Here is a 20,115-nt window from a genome sequence, read left to right as displayed (position 1 = left end):
TTGGCTAAATTTCTCTCTGCTAATATACTTCTAATAATTGAAACTTTTCATAAGGTAAATGCTAATTGATAAGAGATGTCAGTAGGTGCAAATAATGGTAGAATCAAATTCAAAAAGTATGGTCATGTCAGCTCCCCCATTTAAAAAAACCCCGCCTACCCTGGCACTTCCCCCACACAATTATAAATGGGAATTTTAAGCTTTCATAGCCAGGATAGGAAATTATTAGCAATGAGGACTTTGGAAGCAATGATGCCAAATGGGGAGATGAGGGGTGGGACTCTGTGGTCATGTGCTTTTCCTGGATTCCTGAATTTGACAGTAAAGGAGCCCACTCCGCTCCACCCGTACCTGAATCCCCTGAATTCTGTCTTCACGTTTTTGATCTACCTCAAAGGTCAGTTCAGCAGACACTTAGGAACAATAGCCATGTTCAAGATACATATGATGGTAAGTTCCATTGAAAGTCCATTTTGAAGACGAACCATGAGAGACAATGGACTCTTGAGAAACTGAGGGTTCTAGAGGGGAGGGGGGTGGGGGATGGGTCAGCCTGGTGATGGGTATTAAAGGGGGCACGTTCTGCGTGGAGCACTGGGTGTTATGCACAAACAATGAATCATGGAACACTACATCCAAAACTAATGATATAATGTATGGTGACTAATATAATTTTTTTTAAAAAGTCTGTTTTGAGATCGAAAGTTTCTGTCCCACAGAAGCAGTGCCTCCAGGGACCCGTGTTCCCAAACCAGCTTACAAAAAACGTTTAATTCAGGAATTTGTGAAATCTAGAACTGACAGTTCCAAAGAACCTAATCCCCACGTATAACTGTGTTTCCGTGGGAAAATTTTTCACAGTATTTCCCAGATTTAACGTCTGGGATATTAGGACCTTAAACATTTTTTAAAATTTGCAGCTGTGGCCCTACGGGATGGAAATTTAGAAGCGCCCCCCTGCCCCCCCCACTACTGTTCCAAGCCACTGAGGGGGGTCTGTGACCTGCCCTCAGTGGCTTGGAACGTGGCTTGGAACAGTGGGCTGGGAAGCGGGGGCGGGGGGTGTACCAGGGAAGTTGGTGAGGCAGCAGAGGAGGGGAGGGAGGGCAGGGTAGTGGGGTGGTATTATTCCAATCCTCTCCTCCCTCGGGTTGCTCTTTCTTCCCATTGCACCTCTGTTCTCTGTGAGCTGGAGGCAGAGGAATTCTCTGGAAATAAGGGAGACCTCCCCGCCCTCCCCACCATGGGAATGATGGCTGGGCATGGGGCTGCAGGGATCACCTGTTGTTTTGGGTCTCTGTCTGGGGGGCAGGGGTAGGCCTAGAGGCGGGGGAGGAGGGAGGAGCCAGCTGAGGAAAGGGAGCCAAAGGGCTTTTCCCTCCCGTCTCCCTCCCTCTGGGCTCTCCCCACTGCTTCTACCTGGCCAGAGCCTCTGCAGCCTGGTGCTGAGCCGGGGTGACGAGTCTGCCAGGATGGAGACGGTTAGGAGGGTACTGTGCAAAGATGGAGTTCCCCAGCAGCACGGAGAGGGGAGGGACTTTCTGTGGCACTGGCCAGGCAGCGGTCAGCAGGACATCGGTCAGGCTGGGATCCCCTCCTTGAATCCTAAGGGTGGTGGGACACAAGGTGACGGCATCCCCTGCTGGGGGTCCATACCACGCCGCACTGAATAATCACAACCCTTTTCCCTAGCGTTGTCAATAACAAATACCGAAAGCTCCTCTATATTTTTCCCCAGCACATTTTGGGCTAACATATGGGGGGGGGGGGGCGTGTCGCGTGTAGCTTAATGAGAACATGGAGCATAAAAATCAAATTCCTAGAAGATTAGAGCCCCTTTAATGAGTTCTGTATGGTGCCTGGAGCATGGCTGACAATAATTATTTAACGACCCCCTCACTGGACATCAACTGCTGAAAAACCTATTTTTAAAAATCTCCACATTTTATTACGGGCTGCTCCTTTAAATACATCCTGTGATAAACCTGACATTTATCTGATAAATCAGACAAGGGAAGATGAGCTGGGTGTGATGAACCCTGAAGGAGAAGTGATGAGTAAATCTCCATAGATTTTGCTAGTTTAGAGTTTACATTTGGTAGCGAAGCTGACTGTATATATTAGCAACCTAATAAAACCCGCTAAAACTGTTCGTGGAAAACTACGTTAGTGGTTGAGAAAATAATTTTCTTTTGCGTTATTCCTAATCTTTTTTGTACTCCAGTCAATGCTCTTCATCATTTTTGCTTGTTTTAATCAGGGACGTAGACAGAATACCACCAAACCGAAAGAAGAGCCTTAGTTGTCTGAACCCACAGCCAAAACCAAATAGCGCTTTTATGAAACTGTCAAGCAAGCCAAGGCTTTGCCTTGCATCTGTTACCCTGTAAAAAATCGAGAATATCGGATCTCTCCAGTAACAAACCCTCCCATCCTCCACACTTTACCTCCCCTTAAGCCACCAAATAAGAACACCAGATATTGTTTGGACCCAATTTTTCATTTGGTTTAAAATCCTTTGAAGTTTGGATTTTAGTACCGATTCCCGGTTCTTGGCTAAACCGCTAGGTAGTGCTTGTTACAAGTGGCCCTGTTTCCAGTTGGGATAGCAGGTGCTAGAAGAGTGGTTAGGTTGCAGCCATGGGCCAGGTGATGTTTATTTATTTCTTCACTGAGCTTGATCTCAGGCGTGAAACCCTCAGCCTTATATAAAAGATGTAAAAGTAAACATTAAACTAATTTTTAAAAAGTCTTGGGTAACAAAGGGCATTTGGTGTACTCTCTTTGTCAAACACCATGCCCAAGGTCCTTATTCCCCCCGAATCCTGACTCTCTCTTCCCACCACCAATTTTGCATTTCTTCCAAAAATGCTTGAGCAAATGACATTTTTGATAGTGCACAGATTACCAAAGTATTTGTATAAAAGAGACGGCACATACGGTGTGAAGGTACGGCCCCATAACACCAATATCCTGCTACTTCACCTAAGCACTTTACGACCAAAACAGGTAACTTCTCTGTGCTGTTTTCTTGTCAGCTGTGGGAGTGCTGTCCATCCTGAAGGAGCCCATGGATGACGATCGACTGGGGCCATCAACAATCCTAGTTCTTATTTTAATCTTCCACAGCATTGAAGGGAGAGGATAATTTTATTTTCATCATGGCATGAATCCACTCCGATTGTAGACTTTGGCCCAGGCCCCTATAGAAGTCTACAAAGTATCTTTCCCGCTTCCAGGTTCAAATATTAAATTAAAACCGAGGTGCAAAACTAAACAAAAATCCGCCACCAAAACATAACCTACCCCTCCAAAAAAACCACCAGCTTTGGGGAAAACCAATGTCCACGGTTCCACGTCCTTATCCTAAACTCTTAAAAAAAAAAAAAAAAAAAGGACAGATCCTCAACCTGTGGTTGTTTCAAGGTCCTGTGCCTGGCTCAAGGTCCAAAGAGGCCAGTACGAAGAAGCGGAGGTCTAGAAGTTCCTGGGGTGGTCTCCACGCCCCCTCTTGGGCCACTCCTCGTCCACCCACCTGTGCAGGACCTTCTCCACGTCAGCCCTGTGGTAGAATCTGCACAACTCCATCAGTTGGCCCACTGGTCTCTGGCTGTTCCGCAGCAAGAACTCCAAGGTGGGGCTCTGAGGCCTCTGCTCCAAGAAACACAGTTCATCATAGGGCATGCCCCATTTGCTGGCAAAATTCCTCCAGTTTTTTACTGTCGGGTGACATGGATCCAGCTTTATCCTGATGACGTCAAGCAAGTCCTGATCATTGAGTAAGTCACTTATGGTCGGGGCCCGGAGCGAGCAGGCGGGACAAGTACAGTTCTCCTTGCAGGACTCACCTTTGCTTATATCTGCAGGAACAAGCAATACAGCCCACAGGTCAGCAAGAAAGCAAACGCATGCATCCATCTCTCCCGTCCTTGATTTTCCTGCTCAGATGCCGAGAGCACCGGTGAGAGTGTAACACAGCGTAGCCTACAGATACTCATAGATGCTTTCAGGTTACTCATTTCCATAGGCTCACACAACGAACGTGGCGTTCTTGACAGCCAAGGGATGGGTGGCTTTGCTGGAAGCACTAGTAAGACTTTATACAGCCAGTTTCCCTTTCTTTCGGAGACTCTCTGAGTCTCACATTGGGCATTTGCAAGACTGCTGGCTGGAATTTGGGCTCCGAGGAGCAGGGCTCTCTCTGGGGGCGGGTCCCCGGTGGGAGTCACACTGCGCTGTCCCACAAGTAAACTAGCCCATACTTGCCTGAACCTCCACTCTTACCCCTTCCAAGTTACAAGTCGGCCCTGACGGCTTTTTAATGCCAAACACAGCACGTTGGGGTATAAAGGATTGCACAACTCTTTAAAAGGCCTTTAGACACACACCCACATACACTGAAAACTGGAATATTCACTCCATATGCATATTTGAAACGGAGTGATAATTGATAATGCTAGAAAACTTACTTTTGAGATTTATGGCCACCTTATCATCCTTTGCCTTTATCTGTGTTTTCTTCACTCACTTCACTTCTTCTGCCTTTGAAGTAGAGCCAATACCCTGAGGTGTGCACCGTGGGATGGAAGAACAGGAGGCTTTTGAGCTGAGCCTCACCAAGAAGGGCACAGCCCCAGCCCAGAGGAAGGGCAAACATTCTTCCATCAGTCATCTTTAGCCTCATTTCAATGCAAGGAGGCATGTTGCGGGGTGGGGTGGGGGGCGGGGAATGAAGGAGTCGGGAAGAAGTGCTCACAAGTCACTTATCATTAAGTTGCTAAGTGGTGTTTGCACGACATGGCAACCTGAGTGTCTTAACTTCTGCATCAGCACCGGGGCTCCTGACCCTTCTGACCAGGGATTTTAACAGCCAAAGGCTACACGAGAGACCACTGGCTTGGAAAATTCTGGGAGGTTGGTTACAATGACCTTTACTATACTGAGCCCTGGACTTCCCAATTTAGGAAAGGAAAGAATTTGGGAAAAAGGAGTGTCTTCGGTGATCTGAAGGTTGAGAACCAGCCATCCGGAGGCAAGCACAAACGACAAAATGACAAGAACCATGAAAATCCTGCTGCTACTCTTTGACCTACTAACATAACTTCTGGGAATCCAGCCTAAGGAGATAATCTAGAATATGTATACACATGACTGATTCTAATTACAGTCTTATCTTTATTATCCATTTTTTTAAATAAATGCCAAAGGTGAGGGACTAGTGAGATAAATTATTGTACTACTTGATGGAATTTTATTTAAGTAACTATGAAGACTAGGTAGCGACCCAGAAAACGCGTGTGCTGTAATTTCAAGTGAAAAGTGCAAGATGTAAAGAATGTGCGTCCTTGACATTAGAAGCGTGAAAACTCTATACTACGGAAGGAAATGCACAAAAATAGTAATAGCTATTGTCTTAATTCTGTAGGAGTGTTTCTGTTTTCCAAACTTTCTCCAGTGGTGTTTTATTTCTGTGGTAACCAACACAATGTATTACACGAATAAGCAGGCTCCCACCTGACTTTGAAGGTCACCTGGACCTCCTGTGGCTTCTAATGCCCCCCTCACCCCAGCTCCCCTTGGATACGGCTGCCTCTGGAACTGGGCCCAAGGCTCCTTTGCCCCTTTGGACACTGTCTATTGCACGGCAGGGTGCATCCTCCCTGAAGGTTCCTTCCGACAGCCGAGCCCCAAAACCCCAGCCCCAGCCCACCATGTCCCAGCTGCATCCCTCCCCCATCACCTGACGTGCTGGGATCCCAGCCTGTCTCGCTCCCTGCCAAGTCCTTGAGAGGGACAAGGAGGTGCTCCAGGTCTGTTCTTAGCCAGAAGCTTTCCCCTCCCCCCCTCCCCCCCTCCCTCCCTTTGGTCACCTCCTCTGCTCCCAGTGTTCCACCACACACTCCCACTGAAATGGAAGGCCCCTTCTTTTTGCATCTGTGGGACCCCCCCGCACAGCCCTTGACATACAGCAAATGCGTAAGCAATGTTTATTGAATGAGTGAGTGAATGCACGAGTGAACAAATGAGTGAGCAGCCCTGCTTGCTCTTCTGGGCTCCACAACTGAGCACTGGGAAGCCCCTCTTGATGTTCAGATGACATCTCCAACTCAGGGGACCTAAAACAGTACTGAAGTGTCTCCCCTTAAGCATCAAAAGCACCCTGACCCCCTACTGACACAGCTCCCTAGGTGTCCTTGTAGACTTTTTCACTGTATTCAACCAGTGACCACGTCGTGGCCTCCACGGGAAGCTCTCCATGCTACAATTCCTGTCTTCCTTCCCAGAACTTCCTTAAATACAATCTGTGCTCCAGACCAGCTGGACTACTCCATTCCCCGAACTTCATCCATCCTGTAAAGCCTACCTCAGATTAATTAAAAGACAGACTAATATAGCGCAGGGTAGAAAAATTGGAAATTATATACCATTACAGATTTTGTATAAACTATTGAACATTTAGGGTTTTCTCCAATTCTCATGACTAAGAGGAACAATATGATGCAGACCCTTGCATATATATTTTTGGCCACATCTATACTCATCGTACCCAGTAATGGGATTATTAGGCCCAAAAGTATGAGCATTCTAAGGCTATCAATGCATGTGCCCCAAAGTGCTTTCCAGAAATAAAGGTGGTACTAATTTACACTCCAACCAGGGAACAGTGATGCCGCTTATCTCACTTGACCTTTGTCAGCACCGAGTGAAAAATGTTTGTTGGTTTCACAGGCAGGAAAATTAGGCTTCATATTCTTCTGCCTCCACATGTCTTTGCTGGTGTTTTCTCCCTGATCAGTTTTCTCTCTTCTCCCCCTCTCCCTCTCGCAGGACTCCTTCTGCTGAACTTCATCCATCCTATAAAACCCACCTCAGATTCACCCCTTGCATGAAATCTCCCCGGCTGTGGCCCGGAATGCTGCCCCATTCAGAATCCCATCATTTTGTTTGCATTTCCTGACTCTCCGTTGCGGTGAGATATTCTGCATGGTTTTCTTGTTCCTCATTACACCTTAAATGCCCCAGAACAGATCCAGATCATTCTGCAGTGTGCTCTACATCTTAGAGTTTAAAAATGTTGCATTACATTTCTATGTAATATAGCCGTTCTTGAGCCATATTAATAATGATGCATTAAGAAGTAAAGCTTTGGGGCGCCTGGGTGGCTCAGTTAGTTAAGCATCTGCCTTCGGCTCAGGTCCTGATCTCAGAGACCTGGGATCGAGCCCTGCATCGAGCCCCGCATCGGGCTCCCTGCTCAGCGGGGAGTCTGCTCCCTCTCTCTCTGCCCCTCCCCTCTGCTCATGCTCTCTCTTTCTCTCTCTCAAATAAATAAGATCTTAAAAAAAAAAGAAGTAAAGCTTTAGCAGCACAATGGGACAGAAGTCTATTTGTTTAAAAAATGAACTTTGTAATGGTAAAGGTGATTTTTTACTAAAAGAAAGGTATAAGGGAAATCCTACAATTTTCTTTGCTTTTATTTAAAGGTAGGGTCAAATGAACAATATTCCATCAAATGGCCAAGAAAGCAGGCTACCAAAGAGTATGTATAATTCTGATTTTCTAAAAACAAACAATATAGTAGGGGCGCCTGGGTGGCTCAGTTGCTTAAGAGTCTGCCTTCAGCTCAGGTCATGGTCTTGGGGTCCTGGGATTGAGCTCTGCATCAAGGCAGGCTCCCTGCTCACTCTCTCAAAAATGAATAAATAAAATCTTTTTTAAAAAGACCAAAAGACAATATAGTAATTCATACCCATGTAAAGCATATATTATATATATAGTCACAGACAGAAAAAGTCTGGAAGCATGTATAACAAAAATGTTACCAATGGATATTTCCTAATTTTTTTTTAAATGATTGTGTTTCTTTGGATACCTCAAAAATATTTTTTATATGTCACAGAAAAAGAAAGGAGGATTTAAATCTCAAAGTCCAGAATTAAATGTATTGGTGCCCAAGGGTGATCTCTGGTACCACCTTTGTAAGATTCATTGTTGGCAAGGTTTTCTCCTTTGGTGTCAAGACGACGACTAAAAATAATACAATAATAAATAATATAAAGAAGAAAGACATCAGTAAGGTTTCTGTGAAGCTCCTTTAAGCCCTCTAGTGTAAGAGAAGCTTTTCTTTGAACAATTACATTGACGATTTATTAATTTGTTTGAAAATAGATGATGTGCCAAAAATCTATCGATGTTTTCCTTTTGTATTTTCCGTGACACAAACCACAAACCGTTTATTGAATTGCAAGCTCCACGAACTGCCAACACTAGTGAATTTAGAGCTGCCTTTTAGAATCATAAACTATAATTAGCTCTCTGGCGGACTTAAGAGGAGAAACATGTTTTGTTTTGTTTTGTATCAAATATATTTTGTCCTGCCCTGCTTTAAACACCTATCATGTAATAGTGCACATAAAAGGCTAGGCTAGGTGATGCCTTGGGGAAGAAACAATTGTGGGGAGAGAGACAGAGGACCAAAGAAGCTTTCATCAGAAATGGGGAAAAATGGGATTATTATCTGATGCCTCTCAAAAAACAAGCAAAAGATTGCTGTACAGTTGAAGCTCAGAAATTGTTTGCCAGATGAATGAATAAGAACAATGCTTTCTCCCAGGAGACAAGGGACGCTTGTTACTTTTAAGTAATCTCTACACCCAGTGTGGGGTTTGAACTCACGACCCTGGGATCAAGAGTCACATTCTACCCACTGAGCCAGCAAGGCACCCCCTTAGAGACTTGTTACTATTGTTTGATGACTCTTAGGACCTGAAGAGAGAAAGTTAAAAGAAAGGGAAGTTTGCTGGTGTCTCCTGGTGATAAATAGATATTGGTGGAAAACAATACAGCGTTGGTTAAAATACAACAGAATGGACTGATTCTAGATTGGGGGAGCAGAGGAAGGGGCTATTTCAGAAAGGAAGTTACTTATGTATAAAAAGTCACTCAGATTCGCTAATGAGGGTCCTCACTTGCCACATTTTGACGCCTGACTTGTGTATTTTCTGCTGATGAAAAGCCAGAATGGAAGACACCATTAACGTATGACTTCTTATTCTAGAGGCCAAAGCCCTGGAAGACTCGTTCTCTGTGAGTCTAGTCTGAGTACCAGCTTACACCCGGGGAGAATTTGTCACAGGAGGAAGTGCTGGATTTCTGTGTCTCTTCATCACACCAACTGTCATTTATGGAAGGGCTACCGTATGACCAGCCCGGCATGGAGCCCTTGATCCTACATCATTCCAACCTGTGTCATGTGGGGTTCATCAAATCTCAGCACTCTAACCTCCTAGAGCTTGACTTCTCCAGGCATTTAACGTCCACAGACTTCAGATTCCTCATCCATAAAATGAAAATGATAATTTCTCTATCTCATGAATTAAATGCGATAAAGGATGTGAACGCATTTTTGTCAGGTCTTATGTAAAGATGGTAGGTCTTACTTTTTTTTTTTAAGGACACAGGGAAGAAGAGAGTCCCTATGTAGTCTGGCCTCTGCAGATACCTCTCAGCTCACTTCCTTCTCTATCGCTCTTCCCTGCCCACACTTGTCCCTAGATCGCTAAGCTCAGGCCTGCCTCAGGACCTTTACACCAGCTAGCTCTTCTCCCTGGAGTCTTCCGTCCTCAGATCTTCACATGGCTGGCTCCTTTGCATTGTTCAGGTCTCCGTGAACTTTCTTAGCTAAAGCAGCTAAGCTTCCCTGCCAGGCAAAATCCCATTACCCTCGTTTATTTTCCTCAAGGCACACTCTACCACCGTATGTAATGAATTATTTCTGTTTATTGTCTGTCACTCCCAAGTAGTACATAAATTCCAAGAGGAAAGAGACTTTCGTATCTAATGTCACCACTTCATCCCAGGCACACAGTAAGCGCTCAGTAATATTTGTTGAGTCAATCAAATGAATGAAGAATGTGTCATGGAGAAACAGTCCAATTATAGTCCAATTAGAAACCCCTGGGCAGCCTAAGAAGAGCTATCTAGAAAATTCCACATCAACCGAAACATTTTTGTGTGTGTGTGTGTGCTGAGCATATATAAGGCAGAAGAAAGATGCCTGGTCGCTATGGAGAAGACGTAACCTGTGTACAACAGAGATTAAGAACAGCTTTAGAGGCATGCCAACGGACTCAGTATCAGCTAGCACGATGCAGGTGTGCAACTTGGACAGGTAACTGAGCTCTCCAAGGCCATATCCTCACTCCCTGAACAGGGACAGTGAGATCTATTTCACAAGGTTGTTGCAAGGATTGAATGAGAGCATCCATTAAAGCCTCAACCCACGGCATGGTGGGCAGGCAACAAAGGATTAATAGCTGCGGGTAAAGAAGCACAACCAACAGCCCTTTTTAAAGCAGTAGTTCTCAACCTTGGCCACGAGATGGAACTCCTCCTCCCCCAGAACCCTGCCCACACCCCAAACCCTCTGGCCCCACCCACTGAAATCCTTATTTAATTGGTCCTGGGGTGCAGGAGGGACATGGGAATTTTTAAAGGCTCCCCTGGGAATTCTAAAATGCAGCCAGGGTTGAAAACCATTGCCTTAAAGACATCCACAGAGTAAGTTCTTAGTCAGAGGGCCTGCCATAATTACATTTTGGAATCAGAGCTACTTTTGAGAGATGGTGTGTCTGTTCAGTGATTAAGTCTTTGAACAGATAACATGTCCCCACACTCAACAGTAGATGAGTGGGTTTTCCTATGGGGTGTTTTCTGTCCTCTCCCCCTGCTCTTCATCCTCTCTCACACACACACATTTACATAGACTTTAAAGAAGTGTTTCGGGATTCTAGAATGTTCTCCCTCCAGGTGTGGCTATGTCACTTAAAACAACGGTAAGAAACAGCTCGCATCCAACGGCGCAGTGTCTAACTCCGGTTTGGGGCTGGCGGGTTTTAAAATACTGTTCAATTAACAGTTAATTGTAAACTGGAACAAGATTCAGGATTCAGAAAGGTCATGATTACTTGAGCCTAGAAATTGGCTCCAGTCAGATGTTGGCAGTGGATCACAGATTGACTTAATGTGTCTCCCTGCAGGGTAGGTGCCGTTTTATCTTGTACACTCTGGCTTTTCGAGAACTATTACCACACGGGTGTTTCCCTCCAGTGTGCTCAGGACCACTGTGAGCTCTTAGATCATTTATAATAATGTTCCCCAGGATAACTAGGTCTTGAGTTAATTCAAACAATTAAATAGTAAACATTTTTTTATTGGCAACTTAGCAAATAGCAAAATATTGTGGTCCTGAAATAAAATAACTCTATCCCAGGTGTCTATAAATTATCAGATTTGGAGCCTGCAAAATACCAACAAAGTGTGAGAGTAGAGTCAAATACTTCTGCAGTTATGTGTGTTAAGGGTATAAACTCATGCTTTTTTCTATGTGTGTGTGGTTTCCAATGTGGTTGGAAATATATTTAAAATGTCAGTTTATGGCTTTGATAAATCACTGGGGTGCGCGCGCACACACACACACACACACCCCCCCCACATTATTCATCGGAGGTAGTTTATATGCTTTGAGCTGGAAAATGATGAAGAACTATTTTTATCTCCCAAGAAACTAACCCAAGGGCTTTTGGTGGGCGTTTGATCTCTTAACCAAAGGGAAAAACAATGCAATTTCATTCTCTCTCTCTCTCTAAAACACCCTTTTAAGGAGACATCAAGTTGGCAGCAGCTGTGGGGAGTCTAACTGACAAATTGGAAGGATCTGGGCTAGTAGATCACGCTGTGCCTTGATTTTGTCATCAAACAAAGCTGGAGTGTAGAGGGCACTTTAAGAAGAAAAAAAAAACAACAACCAATTTAGGTCAGGAAGGACCCAGGTAAAAATTCAGCTTAGAATTCCATGTGAATTTGGATTCTGAAATTACGTGACACAAACATATGAATGAAGTGTCATGTAATGGACCTAATTTGAAACAAAAGTAACAATCCTATTTTACCTGCATTTCTGTGGGGAAATTAGGTTTAGGTTGGGCAAGCGCTGAATTATGCAAGGTTGTCAGAAAATCATCCTTGAAAAGCTGGCCAAATGTGGAGAGCAGGTGCATTATTCTATTAATCGGGGGCACCACACAGAGTCTTCTTTCTCGCGCTCTGCCTCCCATGGGTGTTTGCTTCTGTACTCCCTGGTTCCATGAAGAGGGGACTTTGCTTTTCCAGGGGGAGCTGATTCTGATTTGTATTCTCTTTCTTTCCTTGCTTACAAACTGTCGGCTGTCATTTCCCATGTCTGTCTAATCCCTCCCTCTGTGGCAGTGCCTTCCATTGCTTATTTTAACCAGCTATAAGCTGGATCACAGATAACTAAAGTTTTCAAAGACAAAAATTTAATAAAATCCAGGCTCTGAGTTCAGGGCCTGAGGGCCTGATCCAGGGAAAGTAGGGAGCTTTTTGTGAAAGCTATTACCGTGATTCAGAGACTGACTCTGAGGGCGGGGGTGTGAGGGTGGGCTTTGGTTTTGTTCCAGGTTAAGACTGTATCTGAGAAGGCTGACCCTCACCCCCCCTGTATGACACTCAAGCATTTGATGTGTGTACTACCCAGGCAATGCATCTGACCAGTAGAGAGGCAGCCTGGTTTGGTGGTTGGGATTGAGCTCCTGCCAGGCCCCAGGCCTGAGTCCCACTTAGGACTCCTGTGACCCAGCACCAGCCACGTGATGCAGCATCACTTCTGTAACCTCCATCTTGTGAGGAATATAAGTTCAGAGCTGTCATGTGCACTTTTTCTAAGCGGCTCTTTAAAGTGCTTACAACAGGGCCTGGTATATAGTAAGTGCTAAATTAGTGTTTGTAAGTACAATGATAAAGCTTACTTAAGCTGCTACTCTCGCTCAAAGACCGAAATATACAGATCAGCTTTTGCCAGTTTACTCAAGAGCAAAGCCATTAAGTGTCTCTCATCCCCTTGTTTATGAAAAACAAAAACAGAAACAAAAACCCAACCAAACACTCACTCTTGTGTGCAGGGTAGCACGTCGGGTGCGAAAGGTATTGACTTCAATAGCACCATATGCACGCAATCATTTTACCTATCACTGTGAAAAGTTTATTCTCTTCAAAAGTCTTCCATTTCATTTTGACACAGGTAAAATTTTTTTTTTAAAGATAAATGTACTTCTATTTTTTTTTAAAGATTTTATTTATTTATTTGAGAGAGAGAGAATGAGAGATAGAGAGCACGAGAGGGAAGAGGGTCAGAGGGAGAAGCAGACTCCCCGCGGAGCGGGGAACCCGATGTGGGACTCGATCCCAGGACTCCAGGATCATGACCTGAGCCGAAGGCAGTCGCTTAACCAACTGAGCCGCCCAGGCACCCGACACAGGTAAAATTTTTTAAGAGATGATTGAAATTTGATTAAAGTTAATCTATTGGTCAACAACAACCTTAAATCATAAAGGTTTATAGATATTCCTAAACAACTTACTTTATCCATTTTCATTTTAGCTCACATTCCACATTACTATGTAGGGTGTTAGTCTTTTAAAAGTTTAAATACAGGTTTTTTGTTTTGTTTTGTTTTAATTAGAAAAGAAAGGGGTGCCTGGGTGGCTCAGTTGGTTAAGCCACTGCCTTCGGCTCAGGTCATGATCCCAGGGTCCTGGGATCGAGCCCCGCATCGGGCTCTCTGCTCAGCGGGAAGCCTGCTTCTCCCTCTCCCTCTGCTGCTCCCCCTGCTTGTGCTCTCTCTCTCGCTGTATCTCTGTCAAATAAATAAAATCTTAAAAAAGAAAACAAACGAAACATGTGCTTACTGCAGAAAATCTGAAAATTCAGATGAGCATAGGGGAAAAAAATTCATGCTCTTACCACTGAGGTCGATCAGTTAGCCTTTTATGGATTTCCTTATTTTATCACATGTTATATATATTTGCCTACATCTGATCATTTGTTATATACAAGTTTGTATATACAGGTTAAAAGTTGGGGGGGAGAGATTTTTTTCTGATATCCACTCATGTTAGAAATTTAAAAAATATAGGAGAGTGGAAAGAAAACAAAAATTGACTGCTTGTGAGCAAAGATGCTTTCTCCGCCTCACATCACCCAGCTAGTGCTTCTAATTTGAGCTTGTCGGCTGCAGCATTTGTGGAAGAGAGATAATTACTGGCCAGCAGTCCTAGCCTCCGGTGGGGGGCGGGGTGTGGTCCAGGGAAGGCAAGTTCCAACGGGGTGTCCAGATGGGACCCTGACCTTAGGCCTGTACCGTGAAACCTACTGGGAAGGCTCCAGTACAAATTCAGCTGACTCAGTTTCCCCTTTGACTTCTCTAATCACAGCAGGATAGTGGCTGGACTGGAACCAGGATCCCAACTTCTGTCTCCCAGAGCTGTACTTCTGTCTGGGACTCACATAGTAGGTCTTTAATAAATAAAGATCTACTGAATGAAAAAAAAATCACCTAGAGTCTCACCACCCAGAGCTAACTGCTGCTAACACCTTTTTTCTTTCTTTCTTTCTTCCTTCCTTCCTTCCTTTCTTTCTCTCTCTTTTTTTTTTTTTTAAGTAGAGCCCAATGCAGGGCTTGAACTCATGACCCTGAGATTGAGACCTGAGTTAAGATCAAGAGTGGGATGTTAACCGACTGAGCCACCCAGGTGCTGCTCATGTCATGTTTCTAAGGGAGGAAAAAAATTGATTATACACTACATGTTCTGATTTTCAGCATGGTTACATGGGCACAGTCTAGGTAGGATTGGTGACCCATTATCCTGAGGGCTTTAGGGTCCACCACCCTCCCCCTAAGAAAGAAAGAAACAAAACCCTGATGACTCAGGTCCTTCAATATGTGTTTTAAGAGGTATAGAAAACATTAGGGAGGTTTTAATGTTTTTTAGTTATTCTTTTGGTAGCTTCTTTTAATGCTCACTCCAGATTTTCTCCATGATGAATTAATAAGAAATCTGAAGACGGCCAAAGTTTCCAACTTACATTAACAAGTGGGAAAGGAGGCAGATCTTCATGTTTCTCTGGTTAAACACACCAGCGGCAGACGGGACGAGCACATGGCCGGTGCGGGAGGGGCTCCTCAGCTAACAGAGCGCCCCAGGCACAGAGAAGGGATGGAGGCAGTGACTGGCTGAGCCGGCCCTTCCCACAGGGGCCTGTTTGGCCCCAGCCCCGTTGCCTTCTTCCACCTGGCAGTTTTCCATCAATGCCAAGGCCCCCAGCTCTGTTGTGACTGCTACCCCCTCCTAAACTTTTCCTATTGAGAACCCGGCTGTGCCCTTCACAAGCCAAAGAGGGTCAGCTCGGAGAAAATACTCTGAAGGCTTTTGTGAAATCTGGTTACCATTTCCTTCCACTTCCCCTGGGCCTGTGGTTGGAAAGTTTCTCTAGCCTTTAATACAGATTTTTAAAGTTAATGATAAACATATTTGCAAATTATCTTTAATTCTGTCATGCCAGTTATCAGAAAAGCCCAGACCTCTGCAGAATCAATCCTTTACCTGAAAGGGGATCTCCAGTACTGTCTGGAAAGCCATTTTCTTCTCCCTGTTAACCAGAAAGCAACCTTCATTAGAATTATACCCATATGTGCACGGAGATAGTATCAATTTTCCAATGTAGTTAAATTTCCACCAGAGCCTGGCAGGGGAGGTGGTGATGGCTCTCAAGAACAGTATTGTAATGGGTATAGAACTATGCATTTCTTCTAGAATAGGGGCTCCTGGAGGGCAGGAGCTTTGGTCTGTTTGCTCCCTGTGCTGGGTTCTCCATTCCCAGGACAGCGCCTGGCACACAGCAGACCCCAGTGGATGAAACAATGTGCTACATTTTACTTTTATTTCACACGAGGGATGATTTTTATTTTATTCCCTATCTACTCTTTGTTTGGGCTTGCTGTCAGTCCAGGTTGTAATTCGTTTCCGGATCTATTGTATTTTTTAAAAATATATTTCGAAACGGCGAAGAGACACGGTCCAAAGGAAGTGTCCAAATCTCTTGAGAGATGATTGCGTTTCTGCCCTTCTGCTGGGGGTTCTGTTTTTACAAACAAGGCTGTGCTACGGGATAGGCTCCATGTAGGGATACAGTTTCCCTTGCTGGGGGGTGGGGTGGGGTGGGGTGGGGTGGGGTGGGGTGTGTATGTGTGTGTGTGTGTGTGTGTGTGTGTTTTCAATGAAGTCAGCAGAGGAGACCATCCTCAGGACATGTTTGTTTATATTAACGACATCTTCAGACAATGAAAGCCTCTCTCTGCCGCTAGTATGACCCCCTCCATCAGGTTCCAGAATTAGCACCAGCATGGGGTCAGAAGCCCTAGGTTTTCATCCAGCTACACTAATAACCTAAAACACCTCACTTACTGGCTTGGGTCTCTGCATCCTCATTTGTAGATTAAGGTAGCCGACAGATTGGCTCATCCCTAAGGTGCTCTGTGTTCTCAGTTTCGCCCTGAAAGACGTGCTAATGCCCTGGGGTCATGCCTTTTAAATAGTCTTTTTCTCTCCATCGTCTAAGAAGCCCTCCCCCTCACTCTGAGCTCATAAATCCCCATGTCTCAGCCGTGTAGATACATTTGTCTAATTATGAGCCTCATTTTTTTTTCCACATAAGAAGCATTCCGATGTTTAACCAGCCAGATCCCTGCCCCCCCTCACCCCCCAACGAATCTAAATATTTCTTGTTTCTGTTTGAGTCTCGCCTCTCACCACTGTCCTAACTGGAATGAAAAGCAACCTGCTCGCTCTATGCATACAGGGGCTCAGGGTTATAGGAAGTTTTTGAAAGAACAAAAATCTCTTTTTCTTTTTTACTTTTACAAGCCTAACTCCAGAAGCTCCACAATGGTAGGGCCACTGTTCGACGGGTCATGCAGGGACCTGCCTTCCCACATCTGTACAACTGTGGCAGGACTGGGCAGGCATGCTTTTTTTATCAGCAAAGTCACGGTTCTGCTCACCGAATTGGAAACATGCATGGAGCAAACAGAAACAGGACCTTCAGCTGGTGCTGAGAGACACAAACGTGAAAACGGAGGTCCCCGCTAACCCATGAGCTTTCCCTTAACTAGAGACTACGTAACATGGCATATGTGACCTGATGTCTCATAACCTGGAGAACATTTCTACCAAAGACAATGTCTGGCCAGAATCATCCCCATGACAGAGATGAGGGACATGACATGACTCAGAATGACTTTTGAAGGTTGAAGGAGACAGAATAATAGAATAATATCTACGATCTCTGTTCTTGCTCTGATTATTATGTCATGATACTTCTTAGGTTAGTTTTCTAAGAGTGAAATCAGAAAAGACTTATTTTTGCATTTTTTAAAATGGCCTTACTGAAACCACATTCATGCCTTTACTCCACACCTCCGGATGGAGTACCCAGGATGTACCAGTTCCCCATGTTGAACCTATATACAGAGATAAAGAAATCTGAACCCCTGACCTCAAGGCCTGCCTTCAGATATGCTGGGGAAGTAGAGACGCACACAACTAACTAAAATACAAGGCAGACAGTGATGGGTTCCAATAGAGAGGTGCAGACAGAGAGGAGACGTTTCCTCTGATGGAAAAAACCACAGGCGGTTTCTTTGAACCAGAGATATTTGAGATGAGCTTTGCTGAGGATCTGGACAGTAGGCACTTGGAGGCAAGGGCATTGAACCAGAGGCCCATGTGAGCTGGCAAGGAAGTGGCAACATGGCGCCTGTAGGGCACTTCCTCTGAAGCAAAGGCCATGCAAGGCAAGAGATGGAGATGCTCTGAGGCCAGACTGAGGCTTGGAAGCCCATCTAAGGAGCAGGGCTTCCTCTCACATACAACGGGCCACTCACTCAGGAGCTCTCTCCAGAAGCAGGCCTGCTCAGAGCTGGCCGGGAGTGGAGCAGGAAATGCCCCCTACTGTGTGTGCAGCATAGGTACATGGCGGTTAGGGAGCATGTACAGGCCAGGTGACTGTGGGGTGTGGGGGCGGGGGAAGCAAGATGGCCTCAGAGGTGACAATTAATGAGACCCCAGACCACGCATCTGGGAAAGGAAGGGATAAGGCCAGAGCCACCACAGAGATACCGTCATGAGGTGAAAGGCGATAAAATCAAGAGTTTTGAAGGGTGATGGATGAGACCATGAGATGTCCGTGGCTGTTGAAAACATGGTGCTGGGTCCTTGAGGGAGGCCAGGGCCGGAGAGGAAAATATGGATGTTGACACGATTATGGAAGAAGAGAGATGCTGGAGAGCAAGACGTGTGGTCACAGCCTTGAAGAGGACACCGACACGTATATTTTGGGGGCAGGGGAGGGCACGAAGGGGGGGAGCAGAGAAGGGAGGTCAGAGAGGAGGGAGAAAAGCAAGAGGTGACAACATCTGTGGGCCCCGCAAAGACAAGATTTGGTGAGGAGCTGAGTGGTGACATCCGAAAGCAGTTCCAGCTGAGCGAAAGCCAGCTTCCACCAGGTGGGCAGTGAGGAGAGGCGTCAGCCCGCAGTGCTACACTCCCCTCACCCTTCTGTCTGCTTAACTTCCTCTTATCTTTGGGGTCCCGGCTCAGACATCACTTCCTCTTGGAAAGCCTTCTGCAAACTCCAGTGTGGGTCATGTGTCGGGGTGTTCCCAGGGCATCCTGTCTGTGCCGCCCCACGGGACGCTTGCTACACTGGGTGTGGGGAGTTGAAGTGTCTCTCTTCTGCACTAGACTCTGGACTACCAGGCAAGGGCTCATGTCTCGGCTGTCCTGTGATTAGCACGTGGGAAACAGATAACACGTAGTATCTGTGGAAGGGACAGCGAGTGGGAGGGAGGAGAGGAAAGAAGACACAAGTATGGTGTGGAGTCTGTGGTCTCCGGAGCAGGGGATGAACTGCCGTCCTCCATGATGCTCTCTCCGTGCTTCCCTCATGCCCTCTGACCCTGCTCGTTGGCCTCATCTTCTTGGGCCCTGATTCTGTGGCCTCCAACCGCACTCCATTGTTCTGGCCTCACCTGGACTCCTGTCCACTCAGTCATGGTCCAGTGTCTTAGCCACGTGTTTATAAACACCCTAGACTTGTCCGTCAGCTGCGAGCCCCCGGCCAGTCCTTAGCTCTGCCCTCCTTTCCCCCCGTCTTGCTCTGAACTGCTGAGTACGGCTTGGGAGAGAGAAGTGATAAACCTCCCACATTCATAAGATCACATATCTGATCTCAGCTGGGTCTCAACTCTTCCTCGGTCATGCCTGGTTTTTCTTCCACTGTCCTCCTTAAGGCCCCCTTGGGTTTTGTTCCAAACCTTTTCCACTCAGCTGAAGGCTTCATACCCATTTGCGTCACTTATCCCGAGAAGGGGCTGGGCCTGTGTGTTCTTTTCTCCTATCTCCAAAGAGATGGTGTCTTTTCATCTTCGAGGCCTAACCTTTATCCTTGAACTAGGGTCCTGTGCAGGTGTTTTTAATGGCACTTTAAAACCGGGAAGGTTGGGACAGATCTTATCCATCTTTATATTGCCTAGCGCTGAGCTTAGATGCTGCGTGCAGAAATGTTAGTTCAATATAACTGAACCCAGCATTGTCGCAAGGGGGCCTCTCACTACAGCTCAGCCCTGAGGAGTGGTCTGAGGTGGACAAGGGAGCAGAGGATCAGCTCATGGACAAGGCCCAGGATACAGAGGATGTCGCAAGTTCTGTGATGGTTCTGGAAGCAGCTGACATGAGGGATTTCCAAAAGGAGACTGTGGGCTCCACCTGGATTTCAGAGGGATGTGACATACCAGTAGGGAAACATGGGCAGATGATCCCGGGTGGCAGACAGGGCCAGTACCGGTCCTCAGGAGGTGTGCGCTGTTGGGAACCTAACATAAGCCCAGTTCTAGGAACCGGAGTCCAAGGGACTGGGGGAGCTGTGACTTGGGCACGGAGGTCCAGCCTGTGGCATCCCTGGGACCTAGGACTGGGGCCTGAGGAAATGAATGGTGCTCAGTTGCACAAGCCGTAGCTTGTGATCTGCTGCTCCTGTTGAAACTGATCCAGGAACATGGAGGAGGGCAGAGTTGTAGGTCAGAGTGGCACCGGGCTTAGCTGTGAGCAACCCAAGACAGCAGGAGAAATGAGCCAGGGCCTCCTATCACATACAAGTCTCCCCTGTTCTAAGCCAACCTCTGAAACCAGTCCCTTCAT

At 45.9% G+C, this 20,115-nt stretch overlaps 1 protein-coding gene across 2 annotated transcripts in view; it reads right to left on the bottom strand.

Annotated features, from left to right (window-relative positions):
• Positions 1-511: 511 nt before the first annotated feature.
• EDARADD (EDAR associated via death domain) overlaps positions 512-20,115 on the bottom strand; it is a 61,157-nt gene continuing 41,553 nt past the window's right edge. Inside the window, exons 5-7 of one of the 2 annotated variants that reach the window (XM_028104567.2) lie at positions 15,463-15,508; positions 3,536-3,860; positions 512-1,605 (exon numbers count right to left, since the gene is read on the bottom strand). In XM_028104567.2, coding sequence (XP_027960368.1) covers positions 1,416-1,605; positions 3,536-3,860; positions 15,463-15,508 — 561 coding nt within the window. In that variant the 3' untranslated portion in view covers positions 512-1,415. Of the gene's footprint in view, positions 1,606-3,382; positions 3,861-15,462; positions 15,509-20,115 lie in introns of those variants that run through there. The other variant, XM_028104568.2, reaches the window with a different exon arrangement.

This window comes from Eumetopias jubatus, unplaced genomic scaffold (assembly GCF_037043125.1).
Source record: "Eumetopias jubatus isolate StellerSeaLion01/CBP00866 unplaced genomic scaffold, mEumJub1_p1.0 scaffold_17, whole genome shotgun sequence".
In the NCBI taxonomy this organism is placed as follows: Eukaryota; Metazoa; Chordata; class Mammalia; order Carnivora; family Otariidae; genus Eumetopias; species Eumetopias jubatus.
Note: the sequence above shows the minus strand (reverse complement) of the source record. Positions and strands in the feature narration are given on the sequence as shown.